The 22789-nt window shown below is 49.9% G+C and overlaps 1 protein-coding gene across 2 annotated transcripts in view; it reads left to right on the top strand.

The window, feature by feature from the left end:
- The first annotated feature begins 4978 nt into the window (after positions 1-4978).
- Positions 4979-22789, top strand: part of nucks1a (nuclear casein kinase and cyclin-dependent kinase substrate 1a) — a 41634-nt gene continuing 23823 nt past the window's right edge. The window contains exons 1-5 of one of the 2 annotated variants that reach the window (XM_069942124.1): positions 4979-5080; positions 11075-11118; positions 18471-18576; positions 19078-19160; positions 22307-22450. In XM_069942124.1, coding sequence (XP_069798225.1) covers positions 5064-5080; positions 11075-11118; positions 18471-18576; positions 19078-19160; positions 22307-22450 — 394 coding nt within the window. In that variant the 5' untranslated portion in view covers positions 4979-5063. Of the gene's footprint in view, positions 5081-10968; positions 10991-11074; positions 11119-18470; positions 18577-19077; positions 19161-22306; positions 22451-22789 lie in introns of those variants that run through there. The other variant, XM_069942125.1, reaches the window with a different exon arrangement.

Below are 22789 nucleotides of genomic sequence, written 5' to 3'. Positions count from 1 at the left end.
ATCTGTATTTAGTAGTGAGATAGGTCTGTATGATGAAGTCATAGGTATACAAGGTAAAATTTCACCTAAAACCTCTTTATATCAAAATAAGCTTTTTCCTTTTACACTTAATAATCAACTTTTGAAGTTATGGGATCAAAAGGAAATTAAATTGGTTATGAAGCAGGATATTTTATTTCTTTTCAAAGAATGAAAGAAATATGATACATCTTCGAATACTCTTTTTTCTTATTATCAAATTAAAGCCTTACTCTTGGATAATTTTGGACTTTTACTTACTGAAGATGGCAAGAAGGGATTTATATCTGCGATGTACACTTTATTACAGAATAAAATGCTTAAGCCGGATATTCATAAATCTAGATTAAAATGGGAAAAAGATTTAGCTATATGTATTTCTCAGGATGAGTATGTAAGGATAGTATGACTAAAATTGTAAATGTAAGGCATCAATTGGTTCACTATAATTTTATTCATCAATTATATTTAACTCCGGAGAAATTAAGGAAATTTTTGTTTCTTCAGATTTATGTTTTAGATGTCATAAGGGGGTAGGATTTTTTATATTCTACTTTGAATTCTTTATAAAACTCGGGGGGACGGGAGCCATCCTCTCCCAGAGACTTGTTTGTTTGCAATGTTTCCAAAGCCCATTCAATTTCCTCACTGGAGAAGGAGCTATATAAATCTATCTGGTCCTCTTGGGCCAATTTCACCAACTAAGTCCCCGACAAGAACTTGTTAATTTTATCAAAGTCTCCTGGTGCCTCAGATTTATATAAATTACTCATAAAAAGTTTTAAAGCAGTGGTTCTCAACCTTTTTCTTTCCACTGTGATGGATTATGTTATATTTTATATCGTACATTCTTTTTTTCTTTGGCTTGGCTTCGCGGACGAAGATTTATGGAGGGGGTAAAAAAGTCCACGTCAGCTGCAGGCTCGTTTGTGGCTGACCAGTCCGATGCGGGACAGGCAGACACGATTGCAGCGGTTGCAAGGGAAAATTGGTTGGTTGGGGTTGGGTGTTGGGTTTTTCCTCCTTTGCCTTTTGTCAGTGAGGTGGGCTCTGCGGTCTTCTTCAAAGGAGGCTGCTGCCCGCCAAACTGTGAGGCGCCAAGATGCACGGTTTGAGGCGTTATCAGCCCACTGGCGGTGGTCAATGTGGCAGGCACCAAGAGATTTCTTTAGGCAGTCCTTGTACCTTTTCTTTGGTGCACCTCTGTCACGGTGGCCAGTGGAGAGCTCGCCATATAATACGATCTTGGGAAGGCGATGGTCCTCCATTCTGGAGACGTGACCCATCCAGCGCAGCTGGATCTTCAGCAGCGTGGACTCGATGCTGTCGACCTCTGCCATCTCGAGTACCTCGACGTTAGGGGTGTGAGCGCTCCAATGGATGTTGAGGATGGAGCGGAGACAACTCCACCAGCGTATATCGTACATAGATGTGTTTTAAAAGGAGATCAATTGTGGCAGGTTTTTTTTAGTGTAGGCCACATTCAAACATTTCAAAATATATCTCATTTAAAATGCCAGAGTTTGGCTCAAGCCAGACAGTCCAGGCTCCGAGTGTCTTTGAAAAAAACTTTGAAGAACGCCTATAAAGACTTCACAAATAGTTGTTAATTGGATATGCTGTGGAGTAATGGATTGTTGTGTTGGAAGCAGTCTGAGTCTTTGCTTGGATCGCAAGCACTTTTTTCCAACTCTATGTTTTGCAGAGTGTTGCATTTAAGTTTTTTTATTTTCCAATTCCTAATATTTCTCATTCGATTCCAGTTTCTGATATTCTTTTTACAATTTTATGATCTCCTGATCCAGTGTCTCCACTCAGTCAATTTTTAAAAAATACTTTTGGTGCATGAAACTATTTGTAGAGAAGACTGAGTTTTTCAACAGCACAGCACTAAGGTGCTACCTATAGGCATTTGTTTGTTTCTCAGGCACTGCTATTTGCAAGGTCACGGTGAGTGGTCTGGCAAAAGCTTTGCTAGATATTCCAACTCAAACACTCTGCCTTCCAACCAGGCCAAAATCAGAAAATAATCAAAGCTCTCTTTACAACCCTATCTACCTGTGACAACTTTCAGGGAATGATGTACAGGAACACGATTCTTTATCCAGAACCCTTGGGGGACAGTGTGTTCCGAATTTCATATTTTTCCATATTTCTGTAAGCCAGATTTAAACCCACCCGAATTCTGCTGCTGTATCCACCCCCACCCTCACCCACCCGACTCGCACTGCCAGGCTCCCCTCCTCGCCCGCCCGACTCATGCTGCCCGTCTCCCCCCCACCCCCTTGCCCGGCCGACTCATGCTGCCAGTCATCCACCCCATCGCCCGCCCGACTCACGCTATCGGTCTTCCCACCCGACTCGCACTGCCAGTATTCCCCCTTTCGCCCGCCTGACTTGCACTGCTGGTCTTCCCCCCTCACCCACCCGACTCGCACTACCGGTGTCTCGTCCGTCCGCCCGACTCACGTTACCGGTGTCTCGCCCGCCCGCCCGAGTTGCGCTGCCGGTCTCTCACCTACCTGCCCGAGTCTCTTGCCTGCCCAAGTTGCACTGCCGGTCTCTCCCCCTCAACCCCCCCAACTCGCGCTGCCAGACTCTCCCCTTGCCCTCCCTGACTCGCGCTGCCATCTCTCCCCCTCGCCCTCCCTGACTCGCGCTGCCCTCACTCCCCCTCACCTACCCCCCCGACTCGGACTGCCATCTCTCACTGCTTTCCGGATTTTAGATGTCCGGATAAAGGATAGTGTCCCTGTATCTGTATTCCCAGATCCCTCTGATCTACCACACTCCTCAGCACCCGACCATTTACCACATGTCCTTTCTTAGTTTGTCCTTCCAAAATGCAACACCTACACTTATCTGCATTAAACTTCATCTGCCATTCTCTTCAGCCCATTTTTCCAGCTGGTCCAGATACCTCTGCAAGCATTGAAAGCCTTCCTCGCTGTACACAACACCTTCAATCTTAGTGTCATCTGCAAACTTGCTGATCCAATTGACCACATTATCATCCAGATCATTGATATGGATGAAAAACAACAATGGTTAGCCCCGATCCCTAAGGCACACCACTAGTCACAAGCCTCCAGTCCGAGAAACATCATCCACCACTACTGTCTGGCTTCTCCCACCCAGCCATTGTCGAATCCAGTTCACTACTTCACCATGAGCACCGAGCATTTGAACCTTCCTAACTCACCTCTTGTCAAAGGCCTAACTAAAGTCCATGTAGTCAGCATCCACAACTTTTCCTTCATCAACTTTCTTGGTAACCTCCTCGAAAACCTCGACGAGATGAGTTATTCACGACCTACCACGCACAAAGCCATGGCGACCATTCCTAATCCCTGCAGGAGGATTTCCGATTTATTTGTCAGATGACATAGATGACCTCACACACAGCCCTGAGATTCTTTTTCCTGCGGGTGAGGCAGAATTACCACTTATTGGTAGTGCAAAAATCTGTTCACAGCAAAATAAAGAACTATAAATAGATAACGAATGTAAACAGACTGACTGTGCCATGCAGAGAGAGGAAAAAAGTGCCAAAGCAAGAATCCTTAAAGGAGCCTCTGATTGAGTTTGTTGCTGAAGGGTCTGATGGAGGAGGGGGGAGCAGCCGTTCCTGAACCTGGTGGGTGCGAGCCTCGTGGCCCCGGCGCCTCTTTCCTGGTGGCAGCAGCGAGAACAGAGCGTGCGCCGGGTGGGGTGAATCCTCGAGGACTGCGGCCGCTCTCCGACGGCAGCGTCCCCCGTAGATGTTCTCGACGGTGGGGAGGGTTTGGCTCGTGGTGTCCGGAGCGGCGTCCACTGCGTCACGGTTCAGGGGATATCGGTGTCCCCCCCACCCCATTACCAGACCGCGACGCAGCCGGTCAGCGCCCTTCCCACCAAGCGTGCCAGGGTGTCGTTCCAAGCCTCCGCCCACTCGTGAGGAACGGATGGACCCCCTGACGCGTGGTTTGGAAGATGCCCCCCCCCCGTAATGCATGATGGGAAGGGACGAGAGCCCGGCTTATCGTGGCTGGCACTCACCCTGCAGGGTTTGGAGCCAGAACCAGGTGGGGCGAAGGCCCTTTAAAGGGGAGGCGCGTCCCCAAGGCGGGTCCATGCGCGTCCCCGACACCAAGATGGCGGCAGCGCTTTGCCGCCAAATTCTCAGGTCACAACTCTGACCCCAGTTGGGGGAAGGGGATATTTAAATATTTCCCGGGGTGACCATCCCCCCATCGGCCGGTGTTGGGGGCGCTGAATGAACGCCGTGGCGCGAAAGTCGCGTGGCGAATCTATCGACGCGAAATCATAAATCTCCGCCGTTGGGCATTGCAGTCGCCGCACGATTTTAATTTCGCCCGTCAAACGGGAAGGAAGGTCGAGCGGGATCATCGTCCGGGCTCTTTCTCGAGGTTTCTCCCGTCACTCACCCTTGCGGAATCCCGCGCCGCGAATCTGCCGACGGGAAACGCGGCCCCCGCGACGCGCTCCCGGCCGACGCCAGGCTGTACCCGAACGTGCTGGCAGGCGAGGGCTTGACGGACGGGTCCGCCGACCAATCGCCGGCCGGGTTGTTTTTCAAACGCACCAACCGCCGCGCAGCGCTCGGCGGGCTGTTCAATCAACGTGACGGAGGGGCGGGGATGGGCGTCGCTTCGCGGGCCGAGGCAGGTTAGGTTGCGCTGGAAGTATTTGGCTCTTTTATCCCCACTTTTGAGGGGATTCTCTCGCATTGACCCGGGGGTTTTTTTTTTAACCTCAAAGAGACCCCCGTCCCGGACACACCGCGCGCCCCCACCGGCCCGGCCGTCTCGGGCGTGATTTTAACCCCCCCCCCCTTCCTCAGCGGCAGCGTGGAGTGCGGTGTTGGCGACTGGCTGCGTGAGGCCTAGCGGCGCTAGTTTGGTGGGGAGGGGGGAGGAGGAGGGGGGGGGCGGGAGGAGCGAGCGCCGGGACACCGAGGAGGGGGTTGGGCGGGGGGGGTGGTGGGGAGGGGGGGGGCCTCTGTTCTGGGAAAAGCCCCGCCGCCGCCGGACGACGAGAGCGACATGTCGAGGCCTGTCAGGTTGGTGACCGACCGCGGGGGCCCCGGGACTCTCCGCCCCACCCCCCCACCCCGACCCCCCCACCCCGACCCCCCCACCCCGACCCCCCCACCCCGCTCCGGCGGCCCGGTCCCGAACGCCCCCCCCCTCCACCCCGTGTCAGCTGTGGGTCAGTTGCATCTGCAGGCGCTATTGCAATTCAGAGGGAGAAATTTCCCCCCCCCAAAAAAAAATAAAATCCCTCGCAATTCGCCAAACCTCGTCCTGCCTGTGGTTCAGCGCAATCTAATGGTGACCAAGTCCAAGTGGTTCGGCTGGTCAAAGCCCCCCCCCCCTTCTCTCCCTTCCCTTCCCCCCCTTTCCCTTCCCTTCCCCCCCTTTCCCTTCCCTTCCCCCCCTTTCCCTTCCCTTCCCCCTCTTTCCCTTCCCTTCCCCCCTTCCCTTCCCCCCCTTTCCCTTCCCTTCCCCCCCTTTCCCTTCCCTTCCCCCCTTTCCCTTCCCTTCCCCCCTTTCCCTTCCCTTCCCCCCCTTTCCCTTCCCTTCCCCCCCTTTCCCTTCCCTTCCCCCCTTTCCCTTCCCTTCCCCCCTTTCCCTTCCCTTCCCCCCCTTTCCCTTCCCTTCCCCCCTTTCCCTTCCCTTCCCCCCTTTCCCTTCCCTTCCCCCCTTTCCCTTCCCTTCCCCCCCTTTCCCTTCCCTTCCCCCCCTTCCCTTCCCCCCCTTTCCCTTCCCTACCCCCCCTTTCCCTTCCCTTCCCCCCTTTCCCTTCCCTTCCCCCCTTTCCCTTCCCTTCCCCCCCTTTCCCTTCCCTTCCCCCCCTTTCCCTTCCCTTCCCCCCCTTTCCCTTCCCTTCCCCCCTTTCACTTCCCTTCCCCCCCTTTCCCTTCCCTTCCCCCCCTTTCCCTTCCCTTCCCCCTCCCTTCCCCCCTTTCCCTTCCCTTCCCCCCTTTCCCTTCCCTTCCCCCCCTTCCCTTCCCCCCTTTCCCTTCCCTTCCCCCCCTTTCCCTTCCCTTCCCCCCCTTTCCCTTCCCTTCCCCCCCTTTCCCTTCCCTTCCCTTCCCCCCCTTTCCCTTCCCCCCCTTTCCCTTCCCTTCCCCCCCTTTCCCTTCCCCCCCTTTCCCTTCCCTTCCCTTCCCCCCCTACCTTCCCTTCCCTTCCCCCTTTCCCTTCCCTTCCCCCCCTTTCCCTTCCCTTCCCCCCCTTTCCCTTCCCTTCCCCCCCTTTCCTTCCCTTCCCCCCTTTCCCTTCCCTTCCCCCCCTTTCCCTTCCCTTCCCCCCCTTTCCCTTCCCTTCCCCCCTTTCCCTTCCCTTCCCCCCTTTCCCTTCCCTTCCCCCCTTTCCCTTCCCTTCCCCCCTTTCCCTTCCCTTCCCCCCTTTCCCTTCCCTTCCCCCCCTTTCCCTTCCCTTCCCCCCCTTTCCCTTCCCTTCCCCCCTTTCCTTCCCTTCCCCCCTTTCCCTTCCCTTCCCCCCCTTTCCCTCCTTCCCCCTTTCCCTTCCCTTCCCCCTTTCCCTTCCCTTCCCCCCTTTCCCTTCCCTTCCCCCCTTTCCCTTCCCTTCCCCCCTTTCCCTTCCCTTCCCCCCTTTCCCTTCCCTTCCCCCCTTTCCTTCCCTTCCCCCCCTTTCCCTTCCTCCCCCCCTTCCCTTCCCCCCCTTTCCCTTCCCTACCCCCCCTTTCCCTTCCCTTCCCCCCCTTTCCCTTCCCTTCCCCCTTTCCCTTCCCTTCCCCCCCTTTCCCTTCCCTTCCCCCCCTTTACCATTACTACCATTCACCCCCCCCCTTTCCCTTCCCTTCCCCCTTTCCCTTCCCTTCCCCCCTTTCCCTTCCCTTCCCCCCTTTCCCTTCCCTTCCCCCTCCCTTCCCCCTTTCCTCCCTTCCCCCCTTTCCCTTCCCTTCCCCCCCTTCCCTATTCACCCCCTTTCCCCTTCCCTTCCCCCCCTTTCCCTTCCCTTCCCCCCCTTTCACCTTCCCTTCCCCCCCTTTCCCTTCCCCTTCCCCCCCTTTCCTTCCCTTCCCCCCCTTTCCCTTCCCTTCCCCCCCTTTCCCTTCCCTTCCCCCCCTTTCCCTTCCCTTCCCCCCCTTTCCCTTCCCTTCCCCCCCTTTCCCTTCCCTTCCCCCCTTTCCCTTCCCTTCCCCCCTTTCCCTTCCCTTCCCCCCCTTTCCCTTCCCTTCCCCCCCTTTCCCTTCCCTTCCCCCCTTCCTTCCCTTCCCCCTTCCCCCCCCCCTTTCCCTTCCCTTCCCCCCCTTTCCCTTCCCTTCCCCCCCTTTCCCTTCCCTTCCCCCCCTTTCCCTTCCCTTCCCCCCCTTTCCCTTCCCTTCCCCCCCTTTCCCTTCCCTTCCCCCCTTTCCCTTCCCTTCCCCCCCTTTCCCTTCCCTTCCCCCCCTTTCCCTTCCCTTCCCCCCCTTTCCCTTCCCTTCCCCCCCTTTCCCTTCCCTTCCCCCCCTTTCCCTTCCCTTCCCCCTCCCATTCCCTTCCCCCCCTTCCCTCCCCCCCTCCCTTTCCTTTCCCCCCCTCCCCCCCCCCTTTCCAGGCCGAGAGGTGTGCAAAATGTGGGGGCCGTTTGCACCATTCAAATTGCATTTGTCTCGGGTTTGTTTTGCATGTGTTACTTGGCAGTTCTCTCTCTCTCTCTCTCTCTCTCTCTCTCTCTCCCCCCCCCCCCCCCGCAGGGTTTAGGCTCCATTTTGAAATCATGTCCTGTAAAAGGCATGTGGTTTCTAGGAAGATGGAGGAGCGAGTGGGGCTCCAGCTGTGACTGCATTCCAGCGCTCCAGCCCCCAGCGCTCCAGCCCCCAGCGCTCCAGCCCCCAGCGCTCCAGCCCCCAGCGCTCCAGCCCCCAGCGCTCCAGCCCCCAGCGCTCCAGCCCCCAGCGCTCCAGCCCCCAGCGCTCCAGCCCCCAGCGCTCCAGCCCCCAGCGCTCCAGCCCCCAGCGCTCCAGCCCCCAGCGCTCCAGCCCCAGCGCTCCAGACCCCAGCGCTCCAGACCCCAGCGCTCCAGCCCCCAGCGCTCCAGCCCCCAGCGCTCCAGCCCCCAGCGCTCCAGCCCCCAGCGCTCCAGCCCCCAGCGCTCCAGCCCCCAGCGCTCCAGCCCCCAGCGCTCCAGCCCCCAGCGCTCCAGCCCCCAGCGCTCCAGCCCCCAGCGCTCCAGCCCCCAGCGCTCCAGCCCCCAGCGCTCCAGCCCCCAGCGCTCCAGCCCCCAGCGCTCCAGCCCCCAGCGCTCCAGCCCCCAGCGCTCCAGCCCCCAGCGCTCCAGCCCCCAGCGCTCCAGCCCCCAGCGCTCCAGCCCCCAGCGCTCCAGCCCCCAGCGCTCCAGCCCCCAGCGCTCCCAGCCCCCAGCGCTCCAGCCCCCAGCGCTCCAGCCCCCAGCGCTCCCAGCCCCCAGCGCTCCAGCCCCCAGCGCTCCAGCCCCCAGCGCTCCAGCCCCCAGCGCTCCAGCCCCCAGCGCTCCAGCCCCCAGCGCTCCAGCCCCCAGCGCTCCAGCCCCCAGCGCTCCAGCCCCCAGCGCTCCAGCCCCCAGCGCTCCAGCCCCCAGCGCTCCAGCCCCCAGCGCTCCAGCCCCCAGCGCTCCAGCCCCCAGCGCTCCAGCCCCCAGCGCTCCAGCCCCCAGCGCTCCAGCCCCCAGCGCTCCAGCCCCCAGCGCTCCAGCCCCCAGCGCTCCAGCCCCCAGCGCTCCAGCCCCCAGCGCTCCAGCCCCCAGCGCTCCAGCCCCCAGCGCTCCAGCCCCCAGCGCTCCAGCCCCCAGCGCTCCAGCCCCCAGCGCTCCAGCCCCCAGCGCTCCAGCCCCCAGCGCTCCAGCCCCCAGCGCTCCAGCCCCCAGCGCTCCAGCCCCCAGCGCTCCAGCCCCCAGCGCTCCAGCCCCCAGCGCTCCAGCCCCCAGCGCTCCAGCCCCCAGCGCTCCAGCCCCCAGCGCTCCAGCCCCCAGCGCTCCAGCCCCCAGCGCTCCAGCCCCAGCGCTCCAGCCCCCAGCGCTCCAGCCCCCAGCGCTCCAGCCCCCAGCGCTCCAGCCCCCAGCGCTCCAGCCCCCAGCGCTCCAGCCCCCAGCGCTCCAGCCCCCAGCGCTCCAGCCCCAGCGCTCCAGCCCCCAGCGCTCCAGCCCCCAGCGCTCCAGCCCCCAGCGCTCCAGCCCCCAGCGCTCCAGCCCCCAGCGCTCCAGCCCCCAGCGCTCCAGCCCCCAGCGCTCCAGCCCCCAGCGCTCCAGCCCCCAGCGCTCCAGCCCCCAGCGCTCCAGCCCCAGCGCTCCAGCCCCCAGCGCTCCAGCCCCCAGCGCTCCAGCCCCCAGCGCTCCAGCCCCCAGCGCTCCAGCCCCCAGCGCTCCAGCCCCCAGCGCTCCAGCCCCCAGCGCTCCAGCCCCCAGCGCTCCAGCCCCAGCGCTCCAGCCCCCAGCGCTCCAGCCCCCAGCGCTCCAGCCCCCAGCGCTCCAGCCCCCAGCGCTCCAGCCCCCAGCGCTCCAGCCCCCAGCGCTCCAGCCCCCAGCGCTCCAGCCCCCAGCGCTCCAGCCCCCAGCGCTCCAGCCCCCAGCGCTCCAGCCCCCAGCGCTCCAGCCCCCAGCGCTCCAGCCCCCAGCGCTCCAGCCCCCAGCGCTCCAGCCCCCAGCGCTCCAGCCCCCAGCGCTCCAGCCCCCAGCGCTCCAGCCCCCAGCGCTCCAGCCCCCAGCGCTCCAGCCCCCAGCGCTCCAGCCCCCAGCGCTCCAGCCCCCAGCGCTCCAGCCCCCAGCGCTCCAGCCCCCAGCGCTCCAGCCCCCAGCGCTCCAGCCCCCAGCGCTCCAGCCCCCAGCGCTCCAGCCCCCAGCGCTCCAGCCCCCAGCGCTCCAGCCCCCAGCGCTCCAGCCCCCAGCGCTCCAGCCCCCAGCGCTCCAGCCCCCAGCGCTCCAGCCCCCAGCGCTCCAGCCCCCAGCGCTCCAGCCCCCAGCGCTCCAGCCCCCAGCGCTCCAGCCCCCAGCGCTCCAGCCCCCAGCGCTCCAGCCCCCAGCGCTCCAGCCCCCAGCGCTCCAGCCCCCAGCGCTCCAGCCCCCAGCGCTCCAGCCCCCAGCGCTCCAGCCCCCAGCGCTCCAGCCCCCAGCGCTCCAGCCCCCCAGCGCTCCAGCCCCCAGCGCTCCAGCCCCCAGCGCTCCAGCCCCCAGCGCTCCAGCCCCCAGCGCTCCAGCCCCCAGCGCTCCCAGCCCCCAGCGCTCCAGCCCCCAGCGCTCCAGCCCCCAGCGCTCCAGCCCCCAGCGCTCCAGCCCCCAGCGCTCCAGCCCCCAGCGCTCCAGCCCCCAGCGCTCCAGCCCCCAGCGCTCCAGCCCCCAGCGCTCCAGCCCCCAAGCCCTTTGTCAAGGATTATTGCAAATTAGGCAAAGTTTCCTGAGCTGTAATTATTACTGACTTTTGCCTTCATTTTTTTTAGAAAGCAGGTGAAATTTATGCTCGTTGCCCTTTTTGGGGGGGTGGGTGGGTGGCTGGATCGATCGGATTGTTGGCTGGAGGAGCACGTTTTGGGAAGGCAAGCCATGTATTTAAAATCCATTTAGCGCTTCCTCAGCTGTTGACTCAAATTTTTCACTTGGCCAAGGTACCCGAGATGTTCCTCACCTTTCCTCCAGCATTTTTGTGATCTCCTCCACCCCCCCCCCCCCCCCCTTACAATCACACTGTCTACAGACTTTTGTGTTTCACTTCCATGTAGGCAAATGTGGCAAATCGAATTGTTGACAGAAGGAGTTTTATTTTAACTGCAGCAGTTCCATGTTGTTTACTTTATTTCTGCTCATCACAATTCAACCTTTTTTTTCATCCACCCCCACTAGCTTAAGAACAGCGACCTGTTTCTCTGCAAATGTTTACAGCCAGGGAAGGCTCGGAAGTACGAATGATGGGACTGAATGCTTTTTTACAATATATCATCATTTTCCTGAACTGATGTGGAAAAAGATGTAGAGTTAATTTAATATTTCAAAATGTAATATGAGTCTTAATGTTTCTCAACAGTTCTTGCTATTTTAGAAGCAAGTGGACTGGTAGTAACTCATTTCTGTTTTCTCAGGAATAGGAAGGTCATTGACTATTCACAATTCGAAGACTCTGATGGTATGTACTGTGAATGAAATCGAGGTAATTTTTTGTAGTCTTGGGTACAGAGAAAATTCATGACAAATTTCTTGAATGCGCTCTATCATATTGTCCTGTTTTCATGACATCGTCAGCTCAACTGTAATTAGATTTACGGCACGTTTGACTTAGCAAAATACCTTGAACAAAATTTGAGATGAGCCACATGAAGATATTGAGCAGGTGGCCAAAGGTCTAATTTATATAAATTTACACCATTGTTCAGCCAAAGAGGTGTATTTTGGTCTGCAGGATGATGTTTCTGGGCTCTTTCATTCATGCATCATTCCAAGATTGTTTTATTGTCGTGTAATAAAACCAAAAATGTGACATTACACAGCAGGCAGTCTACTGTCAGGCAGATGAAAATTCAGCATATCAGCAGAAATTGCCTTGTCCTCGCAGTCAGAGAAAGATGAGCAAAAAGAGAGCCCCCCCCCCCCAAAGTAACTGAGGGTCCATGGATTTGCCTCCTGCAGTCCAACAGCCTCCACAGCGCAGCCTTCAGTCTAAATAATCAGCAGACCTAGCTTCAGATGCAAACCTCTTGGCACGATAAAAAAGCCTCCAGTGCCCTTTACAATCTCTCACATGCTGGTTTTGATACTAGATACCCTTTCAGCCTGTCTCGAGCCCATCCCCAGCATGGTGTGCGTCCCTTGACTGTATCGCATGCAGCCTGCATGTGTTCGTCGCCTCCAGAACACACCAGGTAATGAACAATTTTTACTGGAATTTAATATCGTTTGGAAAACAGATGCACCATAGCCACCTGAAGTTGTAGTTTAGGATCTTGATAGTTGGAGGCAACAGCTGTTGTTGGAGAAATTTAAAATCACAGGGCACAATATGCCTAAATTTGAGAAGTTCAATGTCTGGAGTATCATGGAGCTGGAGGATATTCCTGTAACAGAGCGGGGCAAGGCCTTTGGGAATTTAACATGAACCATGCAGATTTTAAAGTTGCATTGATGTGCATCAAAGTGAACAAGATGAAGGAAAGCTGCTGTGAATGACTATCAGTCTCAGCAGAAGGTAAATTTGGATTTTGATTGAAGTGGAAGCCGGTTGTGAATGCAGATGTGTAGTTGGAATTTCGTCTTGAATCACATAATGCTAAGATTCCTAACAGTCCTGCTCACATTCATTATCCAAAACGCTTGGGACTGGGCATGTATCAGTTAACTGCATTTCCTGGATATCTGAGAAATGCCTTTAAGCATTTGTATAGCCCATTGCCGATTCTGACACCTCCCCACCATTGAAGCAAAACCTGTTCAAGCATCTGAGGTTCCCGCTTGGATCCCCGATACCTCCCCATCGTCATTGTAGAATCTGCCCAGGAGCCTGAGGTCCCCGCTCCAATCCCAGCCTAGTGGCATCAGCATAAAACAACAACAAAGAACAAGGGAAGGATTTTCAAGCATGAAAATAAAGTTTAATTTTACCTTGAGTACACGAGAGTGTCAGAGTCTCACTTGTCTCTTTTTTTCAACGTGACATGTTGCTTCCAAAAATTTTGATGGGTAACAGAATTTTGGTAAGGTGGTTTTTGGATAATTGGAAATGCACTGTATTGCTATTCCTTTCTATATTACAAAGAAATTTCTGATCAATTGGGTGTGAATGTAGGATGGATAACATGATAAATAATTTCCGATTTGAAGGTATCAGCCGTTCTTGGTGTGGAGCTTGGATAATGCTTAAAGGCCATACACAGAGGTTGAAGGTGGTAGTTTACAGTGACAGGAATCGCAAGTTTGAGGAAAGTGTTAATGGAAGTTGATTTGAAATTGAGGTAGGTTTTTTGATAAGTGGTGATTCTGGTGATGGAAGCGGGAAAGAAAATTCACATAGAATCAAGAAGTCAGTTGGGGTCTCGTGAAGCTCAGTGGGAAGCATCATGTCTGTACATGGTTCCATGTTCTTTTGCCCTTCTCTGCTTCCTGCCTACTCAAATGATGTAGGGAATATCAGATGCTTTAACTTCCTAGCAGTTAATAACTTATTGAGAATGAAATCTTAAGATTCCATCCTGCATTGAGTGGTGTAGTGAAGGTATAAAGGTTTGGATGGAAATTTGGATTTTATTTAAAAGAACTTCAATCAAGATTGCCCATAGAAATTTGGAGAATAAAACCATACGTGTGTATGGTTTGAGTTCTATTTAAAACCAAGCTGATCTGATAATGACCAAGTAGTTTCTTTGGATTTTAAAAACAAAAAAAGATGATTTTGTTAGTGTATCTTTTTGACTTGTGCAATCATGCCTGAAAGAGCAAACTACAGTCTACATGTGTACGATTGAAGGATTACTTTCCTGACCCTGGGAGGATTTCTTTTGAAATTGCACTGCACCCAATTTACACACAGCTTTATCTCACGAAGCAACATTGAGTTAATAATCAAATAAATAATCTTTAATTTCATCTGACTAGGTTATTGTTCATTTGCATATTAAAAGTGCTCGAGCTTTGTGCATATTCCCTAGCAAGGATACCCTGATGAAAATTAGCTCTGAATTTTGGCCTTTCAATCTTAAACCGCATAGAAATCCCTCTAACCTATTAGATTCTAGTTTGAACCAGCTTTCAATCAGCTTGAATGTTTGTCAGTGTCCACCTTCTGAAACAATCTATTAAACAATCAGTGCACTAAAAAATTTGAAAAATTTTACTCTGTGTGGAGTTCTGGAACTGGCACCAAGTTTATCCTGATGCAAACAGATATCTCATCTGGTGTGAAACTACAGTTTGGACTTAAGCTTGGGATTTGACAGCGTTAATCAACCACATGGAAATTTGGGTCTTCTGCTTTTGCAGGATCATTTATTAAATAATTGTAAAACTGCAGGTTCTGTGCACTTTGAAAGGTCCAATGGATTTTACAAGTACTGGTACACAGTCCTTTATCCGGAACCCTTTGGGGGACAGAGTGTTCCGAATTTTGGATTTTTCCAGATTTCAGAACAAAACCCAGCTGCCCCAGTTTTAAGCCTGCCCGAATTGTGCTGCCGTATCCACCCTCTTCCAGTCGCGCTGGCATCTCTCTTCCTCCACTGCCCACCCGAGTCACGCTGCCGTCCCTCTCCCTCCTCCCGCCCACCCGAGTTGCACTGCCGTCCCCCTCTCTCTCTCCCTCTGCTGTACCAGCACCGGAAAAAAAATGATATATTTGGAACTTTCTGGATTTTAGATGTCCAGATAAAGCATTGTGCACCTATATAATGCCCAACACATCATGCAGCAGGTCCTCACCTAACATTGTTGATACGCTCTTGCAAAGTGCGACTTTAAGTGATACGATATTAAACAAAACCAAACTTGTTTCACGGTACAAATCTGCAGAATTTTATTTATTTCTCGTCAACGTGGTAACGAAATAACATTATTCAAGGACTTGCTGTATTAACATTTCACCTGAAAACTATCATGTGACAGTAAAGCATTCCTGAACAGGTTGCAGAATTGTCAGACCAGATTGTACATTCAACACTGGCCTTTAATGCTCCACCATCTGACAAAAATGAGAGTAGCACCATGTAACTGATGTGATGTAAGAAATCAGTGTTATCTGCTCTTTTTTAAAAAAAAATAGTGAGTTTCATTTTTAACTAAGCAGATTTTCCAAAATTAATGTGAATTGCATCATTTCTTTCATGTGGTCCTGGAGGAGGTAAAGATTAGTGATAGGATTGTTTTCAGAATGACCAGGTGCAGCAACATCCGTGTTGCATATATTACTCTCGCTACTTAATCTGTTTGGTTGCCCGATAGGTTTGGGTAGCAATATAAAACTGATCTTTTCTTGATATTGTTCTTTTAAAGCACCCAATGGGGGCCCAGAGCATAGTTAGGTAAAAGTCTTATTTTCTTTTCACCTCCTGTACGTCGACATTTCTTATCTAGTCAGTAGGAGAGAAGTACAGAGGAAATCAAAACTTGACTGCTTCTTGGGGGGGGGGTGGGGGGGTGTCATAAATCTTCAGCAGGGTCCAAAGGAGACCATAGCCAAAAAAGGTGGAAAATGACTGTTCTAAAGACATGATATCAGGCATGTGCTGACAGTTAATTATTTAACTTAGTAAGATATACATGTGCCAAAATTAATATTTGGTTAAGTGACCCCAATCTTCTTGAAAGGTTCATATTGAACTGCACAATGTAAACTAGATGTAAATTTAAAATATTCAATCTGAAACCATGACAAAAATCAAAGTAGGAAAGGAAGGAAATTCTTTATTTTAAGCATTTTTCCTGGTACTTCCTTGCAGTACACAGGCAGTGTAACATTGTGAGATCAAATATTACAAATTCCCAAACATTTTTTTCCAGAAAATAAACTTCTTTGCTCTTCTTCGAGTTATATCTTGAATTTACCATTCGCCTGAATAGGGAATTTGTAATATTTGATCTAACAATGTAACACTGCCTGTGTACTGCAAGGAAGTATCAGGAAAAATGTTTAAAATAAAGAATTTTTAAAATTCTTTTAACATAATTGGATTCCACTCTTGTTAAGGTGCATCTTCAGAGCTATTATGTTTTTTGGATTAGATTTAAATTCTACTTTATTGTCATTGTGCCAAGTACAGAGTCAATGAAATACAATTAATCTCAAGATTATACTTCAACACTGGGTGGGGGTGGGGGGGGGGGGGGGGGTCCAAGTTACCCAAGATCCTTTGATTCTCTGCTGTGCTCCCCGTTCATTGAAAGTGCATAGAATTGAGTTTCATTTAGGTCGGTGACATGATCATCTTTAATTATCCTGATTTGTAGCATTGTTTTTAAAATAAAAACTTAGACATGCAGCACAGTAACAGGGCAGTTTGGCCCACAGGTCCAGACTGCCCAATTAATCTACATCCACAGTATGTTTAGAGCAGTGGGAGGAAACCAGAGCCCCTAGAGAAAACCCATGCAGGCACAGGGAGAATATAGACCCCTTACAGACAGCGCTAGATTCGAACCCTGGTCGCAATTACTGGCACTGGAAAAGCACTGTGCCAACTGCTACACTAACCGTCCAGCCGTGTATTAGTATTTATTAGTATGTACTAGTATTTCCTGCTATCCAAAAGTAGAGTGTTCCTATGAAACCATTTGTAAGACAAAATGGTATAAAGTGAGAAGCAATAACTATCAATTTATATGGGAAAATTTTTTAAGCTTTCCCAGACCCACTACATTGCGCTCTCCTGACAGCCAGCTATCAGTCACCACACTGATCCCACGCTCTCCTGACAGCCTGCTATACTCCCCACTGATCCCAATGCCCTGTTCTCTCCTGACAGCTGTTGGACGCTATTTCTGCTTTTTGCCTTTGTTGCAAAAGCGAAAATCCTCAACAGAATTTTTTCAGTTAGAGATAAAGGTACTAATGTAGGTCTTTTGTAAAAGTGAAGTGGTGAAAACTTTTGGAAAGTGGGGGATTCCTGTATTAAGTTATTGAGCTTGTAATGAGCTTTGCTGATTGATGATCCCTATCCCAATTGAATTCAATGCTGTTAAGAGTGGTAGGTGTGGGACTTTGTATTGGATCAGATACAATTGTTGGTTCATGCTTCCAAATAATGAGACAACAGCTTCCTGTGTTGTGATCACACTTAGCCACTTAATTGATTGTCAAGTGCCTTGGGATGCTTCAATTGTGAAAAGCATTACATAAAATCAACTTTATTTTCACCGACATAAAAAATAAGCAGGTCACTGGAGGCATCTTGGGGTTTCACTAGTTGTGCTTTAACTTGGTAATCCAATTTGTTTACAGTTTTGTTTTGACTTCAAATATTTTTATTGACATTGGGATGAAATTGATCGCAGTTCTTCCTGAATGGGCACTCTTCTCATTCTAACGTTCATCATCACTCAGCATGGAAACAGGCCTTTCAGTCCACGACATCGTTCAGACCATCAGCACCCAGACCAATGCTGATGCATTTGTCCCACTTTGCTTTCAACCACTCTGACTCGAGTCCACCCTAGGACAATTTTACCGTGACCAGCAAGTCTTTAGAATGTGGAAAGCAACCAGAGCACCGTGTTTGATCACAGGGTGCATGTGTAAGTTCCACACAAACCACACCCGAGGTTACGATTGCACCTGGGTTATTGCAACTAAAGTAACAGCTGTACGACTTGCTTTGTGAAATTAACTTGCTTTCATTTGCTTATGTATCCTCTTTCACTGTCTATTTGGCTTTTGTGTTTTTGAAATTGGTTTTAAGTGATAGGGCTTCTGTAAGACTGAACTACTACATTAATTTTTGTATAATTGTTCCTACGTCCATGCATCAAAGGCACTAGAGTGTCCTGGTATTACGGATGATTATGGCAAAGTAACCCCAAAATGCAATAAATAAAGGAATTGGCAATTCATTATTGCAATCACTTGATACATTTTCATTTTACATGTTTTGTATGTTACCTGTCCATATTTTTCCTGTTGTAGAATATTTATAAAAGTATTGTTGGTGGGACTAACTGATCTGAAGTCTACTTGCATTGTTATCAGTATATGCCCGTTGATGAAAATTACAATTATGAAAATGACCATGCCACTGGACCTGCTGTAAAGGCAGCCCTGCTGCTGGTGTGGCCCACGGAGAGCAGGGAGGGGAGATACAGCATTCCTGCAGGGTCCAAACGACAGCCTGACTGACATCAGCTCTATACAAGCTATAAACAGCATGTTAATGATGTGGATTTATTTTAAAATTCTGCAATTTCGGGGTCTGCGTCCAAGATAGCAGTGCCTATGAGGGGTTGCAGACTCGGAGACCAGAAGACTGGTGCAGAAAATGAGAGAGAGCCCCCCGTTTGAGGAGAAGCAGAATAACCCATGGAACGGTGACCACAGTGGCTCTGTGAGGGGCTCTGTGGCTTAAAAACATACAGACTGTTGGTGACCTGAGGCAAGGAACCAACGAAGACTGGTGGCAACTGCAGTCAAGAGAGTACCAGGCTCAGCCAGTCTCCAGCTGGCTGAAGGCGTACCAGCTATTGGAACTGCATTGTGATCTGGAGATTGGGCTGTGATGGTTTGTGGGCATTAGGACAATGTAGGAGGCGAATCCACAGACTCTTGGGGACCCTTGCTTCTTTCTCTGACTGTGAGGTGCTTTGGACAATTTCTGGGGATGGTTACTCTGTCTGCCTTAAGGCAGATGAAATCAATTCTGTGTCATATTAGACAGTAATGGAATCTTGACTTGTGTTCTTGAGCAACAGAATTTTCTCCTCTTATCAGAATGGTGGTGTATTGTTTTCTTTGATGTAATTCTCTCACATTGGGAAACTAAGAGTATTAACCAGGATCTCTGCTTGCAGATGAAGCCTATGGAAGAGATTCACCTCCTCCAGCTAAGAGAGCACGAGCATCTCCCAGGGAAGGAAAAAACAAACGAAAGTCTGCAAAAAATGCCCGCGATGAAAGGTAGTCTATATAGAAACCTGTCCATTTTCAATGTTTTAAAGGCCTGTCTCGTAACTAATACATTTCTGAAGCTCTCCTTTATGTGGGTTAGTTTGGATGTATAAATCTGATTTTAATTTGTAACCAGATTAATTTTGTGTATAGAAAGTAGTTTGTGATTGTGACCTGTCTGGCAGAAGTACTGTCAAGTGTGCTGTTGTTTCTTTGAGGTGCAAATCTAGAAAACAAATGATAGGAATCTTATCTTGGCTGGTTTGTTGGCTGTGAGCCCTTGCCTTCTAGAGCCAAAAAAGAGACCACCCAAGTTTCACAGGTGACTATTGGTCCAGTAGCAATTAGACATTGACAGTTTAAAACTAGTTTGGCATCAATTTATTACCAGAACTGATGATGTAGTGAATTGTTGCCAAAGTTAGAATAAGTTATGACTATTTATATTTTTGTGGAGTATAATAACTACACAAATTTTTGTATTGGCACATATTTTCATTTATTTGGCAGTGAGGAATCAGATGACAAGCTTTATGAGAAGGACCTGAAGGCTGCCATTGCATTGTCCAAGAAGGAGACATCCCATTCACCTGGTGGGTTTACATTAAACTGTATGGTACAGGTTAAAGGTCAGACCGATGGAAGCAACCTAATGTAAGTGTAGTTGTCTGTCTCGTAGCTCTGCATTTGTAGGTTTTGATTATTCCTGGAGTCAAATGTGCCACTTTGTTTCCATGATTAATGTGGCCAACGGGTGATGGGGCCCTTGTAGGGAGAATAAATCTTTGAATACACTAATGTCTTGCCAGCCAGTTGAATTGAGGCCATGTCGTTATTAGTTAATCCTTAGCAAGTGGGAATAAATACTTGGTGGAGGGGGCGGGGGGGGGGCAAGAATGGGTAAAATGAATTCAGCTTTTGCATGTGGTGCTATTGTGCAGTTTCGTAACTGTGCCAACATGTGTCAGTTTTCGGTAGAATTTGAGCAGAGGGGAACTGGGAGGGAAAATCTGAGTAAACATCTTGCAAAAAAAAACCTGACTTGTTTCCACACGCTGGGTCTCTTTGTAGTAACCGAGATCTGAACCTTTGGCTTGCTGTGCTTGAAATTCAAGTCCATCTAAAACTTGTAGCCACTTGCAGTTACGTTTTATATCTTTGGGATAAGTAAGCCCTAGGCTCTTTTATATTCCGTTATGGGATGTGGGATCTGCTGAAAAGGGGTCTTGGTGAGTAATTACACTACATGTTGTAGATGATAATGCTGTGGACAAACTGCTGGTGGTGGATGGGATGCCAAGCAAGCAGGTTGCTGTGTGATGTGAGCTTCTTGACTGTTGTTGGGTCAGAACATCTCCAGGCAAGTGGAAAGTATTTCTTAACCTTCCAAACTTGTGCTTTTGCAGATTGTGGAATAGCTTTGGGGATGATATGAAGGGGATACCTAGCCTTTGGCGTGCTCTCACAGTCATAATGGACTGGCGGGGCAGTTGAATTCTGCTCTATGCTGATTTCCAGGATATATCTACCATAATAATGGTACTGAATGTCACAAGTAAAACGAATATGCCATGTGCCCCCATCCCAAACTTGCTCCAATATTCAATAATGTTGAGTCTCACTTGATCTTGATCCCAACTATTTCCCTGCTTTTTTTTTTTCAAGCCTTGACTTCTAAGTAAATCAGAAACCAAATGTAAACTTTAATATATTTAATGATTAAATCTCCAGGGTTTCTGCAATAGAGAATCTGAAAGGTTTTTGGCCTTCTCAGGGAAGAAGTTCTTCATCACTTCTTAAATGGGAACTCCCTATTCTGAAATTTTGCCCCATCGTTCTTTGTTCCTCTTCTAAAGGAAATTTCCTCAGTATCTACAATGATAGCCTATCTTTATACAGTCAATTTTCATTCATTTAAGCTCCATCTTGTTCATTTTTCCTCATTAGGTGACCCCTCCATTCCAATCAACATTCTCCAAAATGTCAGCAATTCTCCAGGTCTCACCAACTATTGTATTTTGTACACAAATCTATTTGTAACAAAGGCTCATTTTCATTTGCCTTTGTAGACACCTGTTCTTCCTTTATGTGCAAACAATCTATTTCTAAACCTCTTCCTGCTACGCTACAATATAGCTAATGTAAGTGGACGTATAGACTGATCCCATCAGTGACTTCTGCGTGCTGCACCCAAACCAATTCTCAGTTTTGATTATGTCGTCCTAGATCATTTCTCAATCAATATACTGATTGTACCCTTTATTATCAAAGTTAAAGTCCTTCTTCTTTTCTGTCTGTCCTTTAATTTGTTAAGTACTCCAGAATATTTATTTCCCAGTCATGAAGAAAGATCATTGCAAGGTTATGTCTATTGAAATGAACCATTTACTTCCAGTTGTACTTGAGAATGCTGTATGCATTTGGATAGAGAGCCTTTTTACCATTTTTCTAGCTCTGATTTTCTGTTCCTCTCAGTCACATCATTGCTATTATCACTTCCTGTACTATCATCCTGTCCTTTCTCCTCAGCAGCCTTGGTTGTTAAATGTGGCAGGGCACAGCTTGATGGACGTAAAGCATTCCAGCCTCCCTCTTTCCTCACTACTAGTGCCACAGCCCCTTTTGAAACCTGCTTCTTTTAACGGTCTCCAATCTTGTTGACAATTGGTATCTGCAAGTGACTTTGTTAATAAAAGGACAAATAGAAGCAGCTTCTTGTGACACCAGTTGCACTTTTGTTTTGAGTGTCGGAGTACGTAGGCGTTGAATTTTCTGGATGATTGTGTATGCTTGCACTTTTTAAGCTTGTGTGGGTTCTGCAGCTTAGAGCAGTGGCTTCAACCGTTTTCTTTCCACTCACATACATATCACCTTGAGTAATCCCTATGCCATAGGTGCTCTGTGACTAGTAGGGGATTACTTAAGGTGATATGTGAGTGGAAAGAAAAAGTTGGAAAACTACTGTTTTAATTGTCCCTAATTGACTTGTTATGTGCACGGTTTCAGAACTGCAAAGGAAATGGGTCAATGACAATTTTTCTCAGTAACATTGGGGTCTAGAGCAGTGGTTCTCAACCATTTTTCTCCACTCACATACCACCTTAAGTAATCTTTTACTAGTCACAGAGCACCTATGGTATAGGGATTACTTAAGGTGGTATGTGAGTGGAAAGAAAAGGTTTGAAAACCACTGGTCTAGAGTGATTTAACAAATTAAATTACAGAATGGATGTTGCATTTTGGAATACTGGTGTATGGTGGCAAGTTGCAAGATCTAACTTTCCTGTGTGATTCCAAATCTGCAACAATGGGAAGAGGCTGAAGCAGATGTGGGATTGGAAAAGTGGTATTTTATAATTTTGTGATTTCTGCTGGCCAAGGATAAACCAGATGTATTCACAGACACTGCAGACAGAATGATGCATAAGCCAGATCATGGGGGTGTAAGCCAGATCTATTAATAAAACCCACTCCTGCCATTTGGCTTGGCTGTTCATGGCTGTTTTTGCCCAACACCTGTAATTTCAAGGAAGGAATAGTAACAAGGCAGAACGTGGTCTTTTTTGGTTCCTTTATATTTTTACATATAAAAATGGTCGTTGCCATTGATTTTCTACTTGTTAATGGAGCAGAGACATTTTCTAGGTTTTGTTATTAGTGTATTGTTCTCTGAAGGCATATTCAAGTTCTATCCATTGCAGTTTTTGTTATGTAAGAACTTTCTGCAATTTGCTTTCAGATGAGGACATGGGGAGCGATGAAGATTTGGACCATGGTGACAGCGATTATGAAGCTTCAAAGAAAAAGGGCAAAAAAGGAAAAAAGGTGAAAGGAGACAAGAAAGATAAAAGGACACCCAAAAAGCCCAGGAAATCAGCTGAAGGTTAGTTCTCTTATACTTAAAGGAAGGAGGGAAATTAGTTGCAATGTTGGTGATGGCAAGTGTGAGCTCCCATGAAGCAGAGATCCCGAGGAGGAACTCAAAGGAGGCGTACATAATTAAGAGGATGTAGATAGGATATATAGTAGAATAGCAAACATTTTCATACAACAGAAGTCTCAAAACCAGAGATTTAGACAATGAACTTTCTCATTTGGAGGGTGATTGGAATCTTCCTGAGGGGGTGGTGGAGGTGGGCACTCTCGCAACATTTTAAGTATGTAAATAAGCACTTGAGTTGCCACGGCTTACAATGCTATGGACTGAATACTAATAAATGGG

Source organism: Narcine bancroftii, chromosome 5 (assembly GCF_036971445.1).
Source record: "Narcine bancroftii isolate sNarBan1 chromosome 5, sNarBan1.hap1, whole genome shotgun sequence".
Lineage (NCBI taxonomy): Eukaryota > Metazoa > Chordata > Chondrichthyes > Torpediniformes > Narcinidae > Narcine > Narcine bancroftii.
Note: the sequence above shows the minus strand (reverse complement) of the source record. Positions and strands in the feature narration are given on the sequence as shown.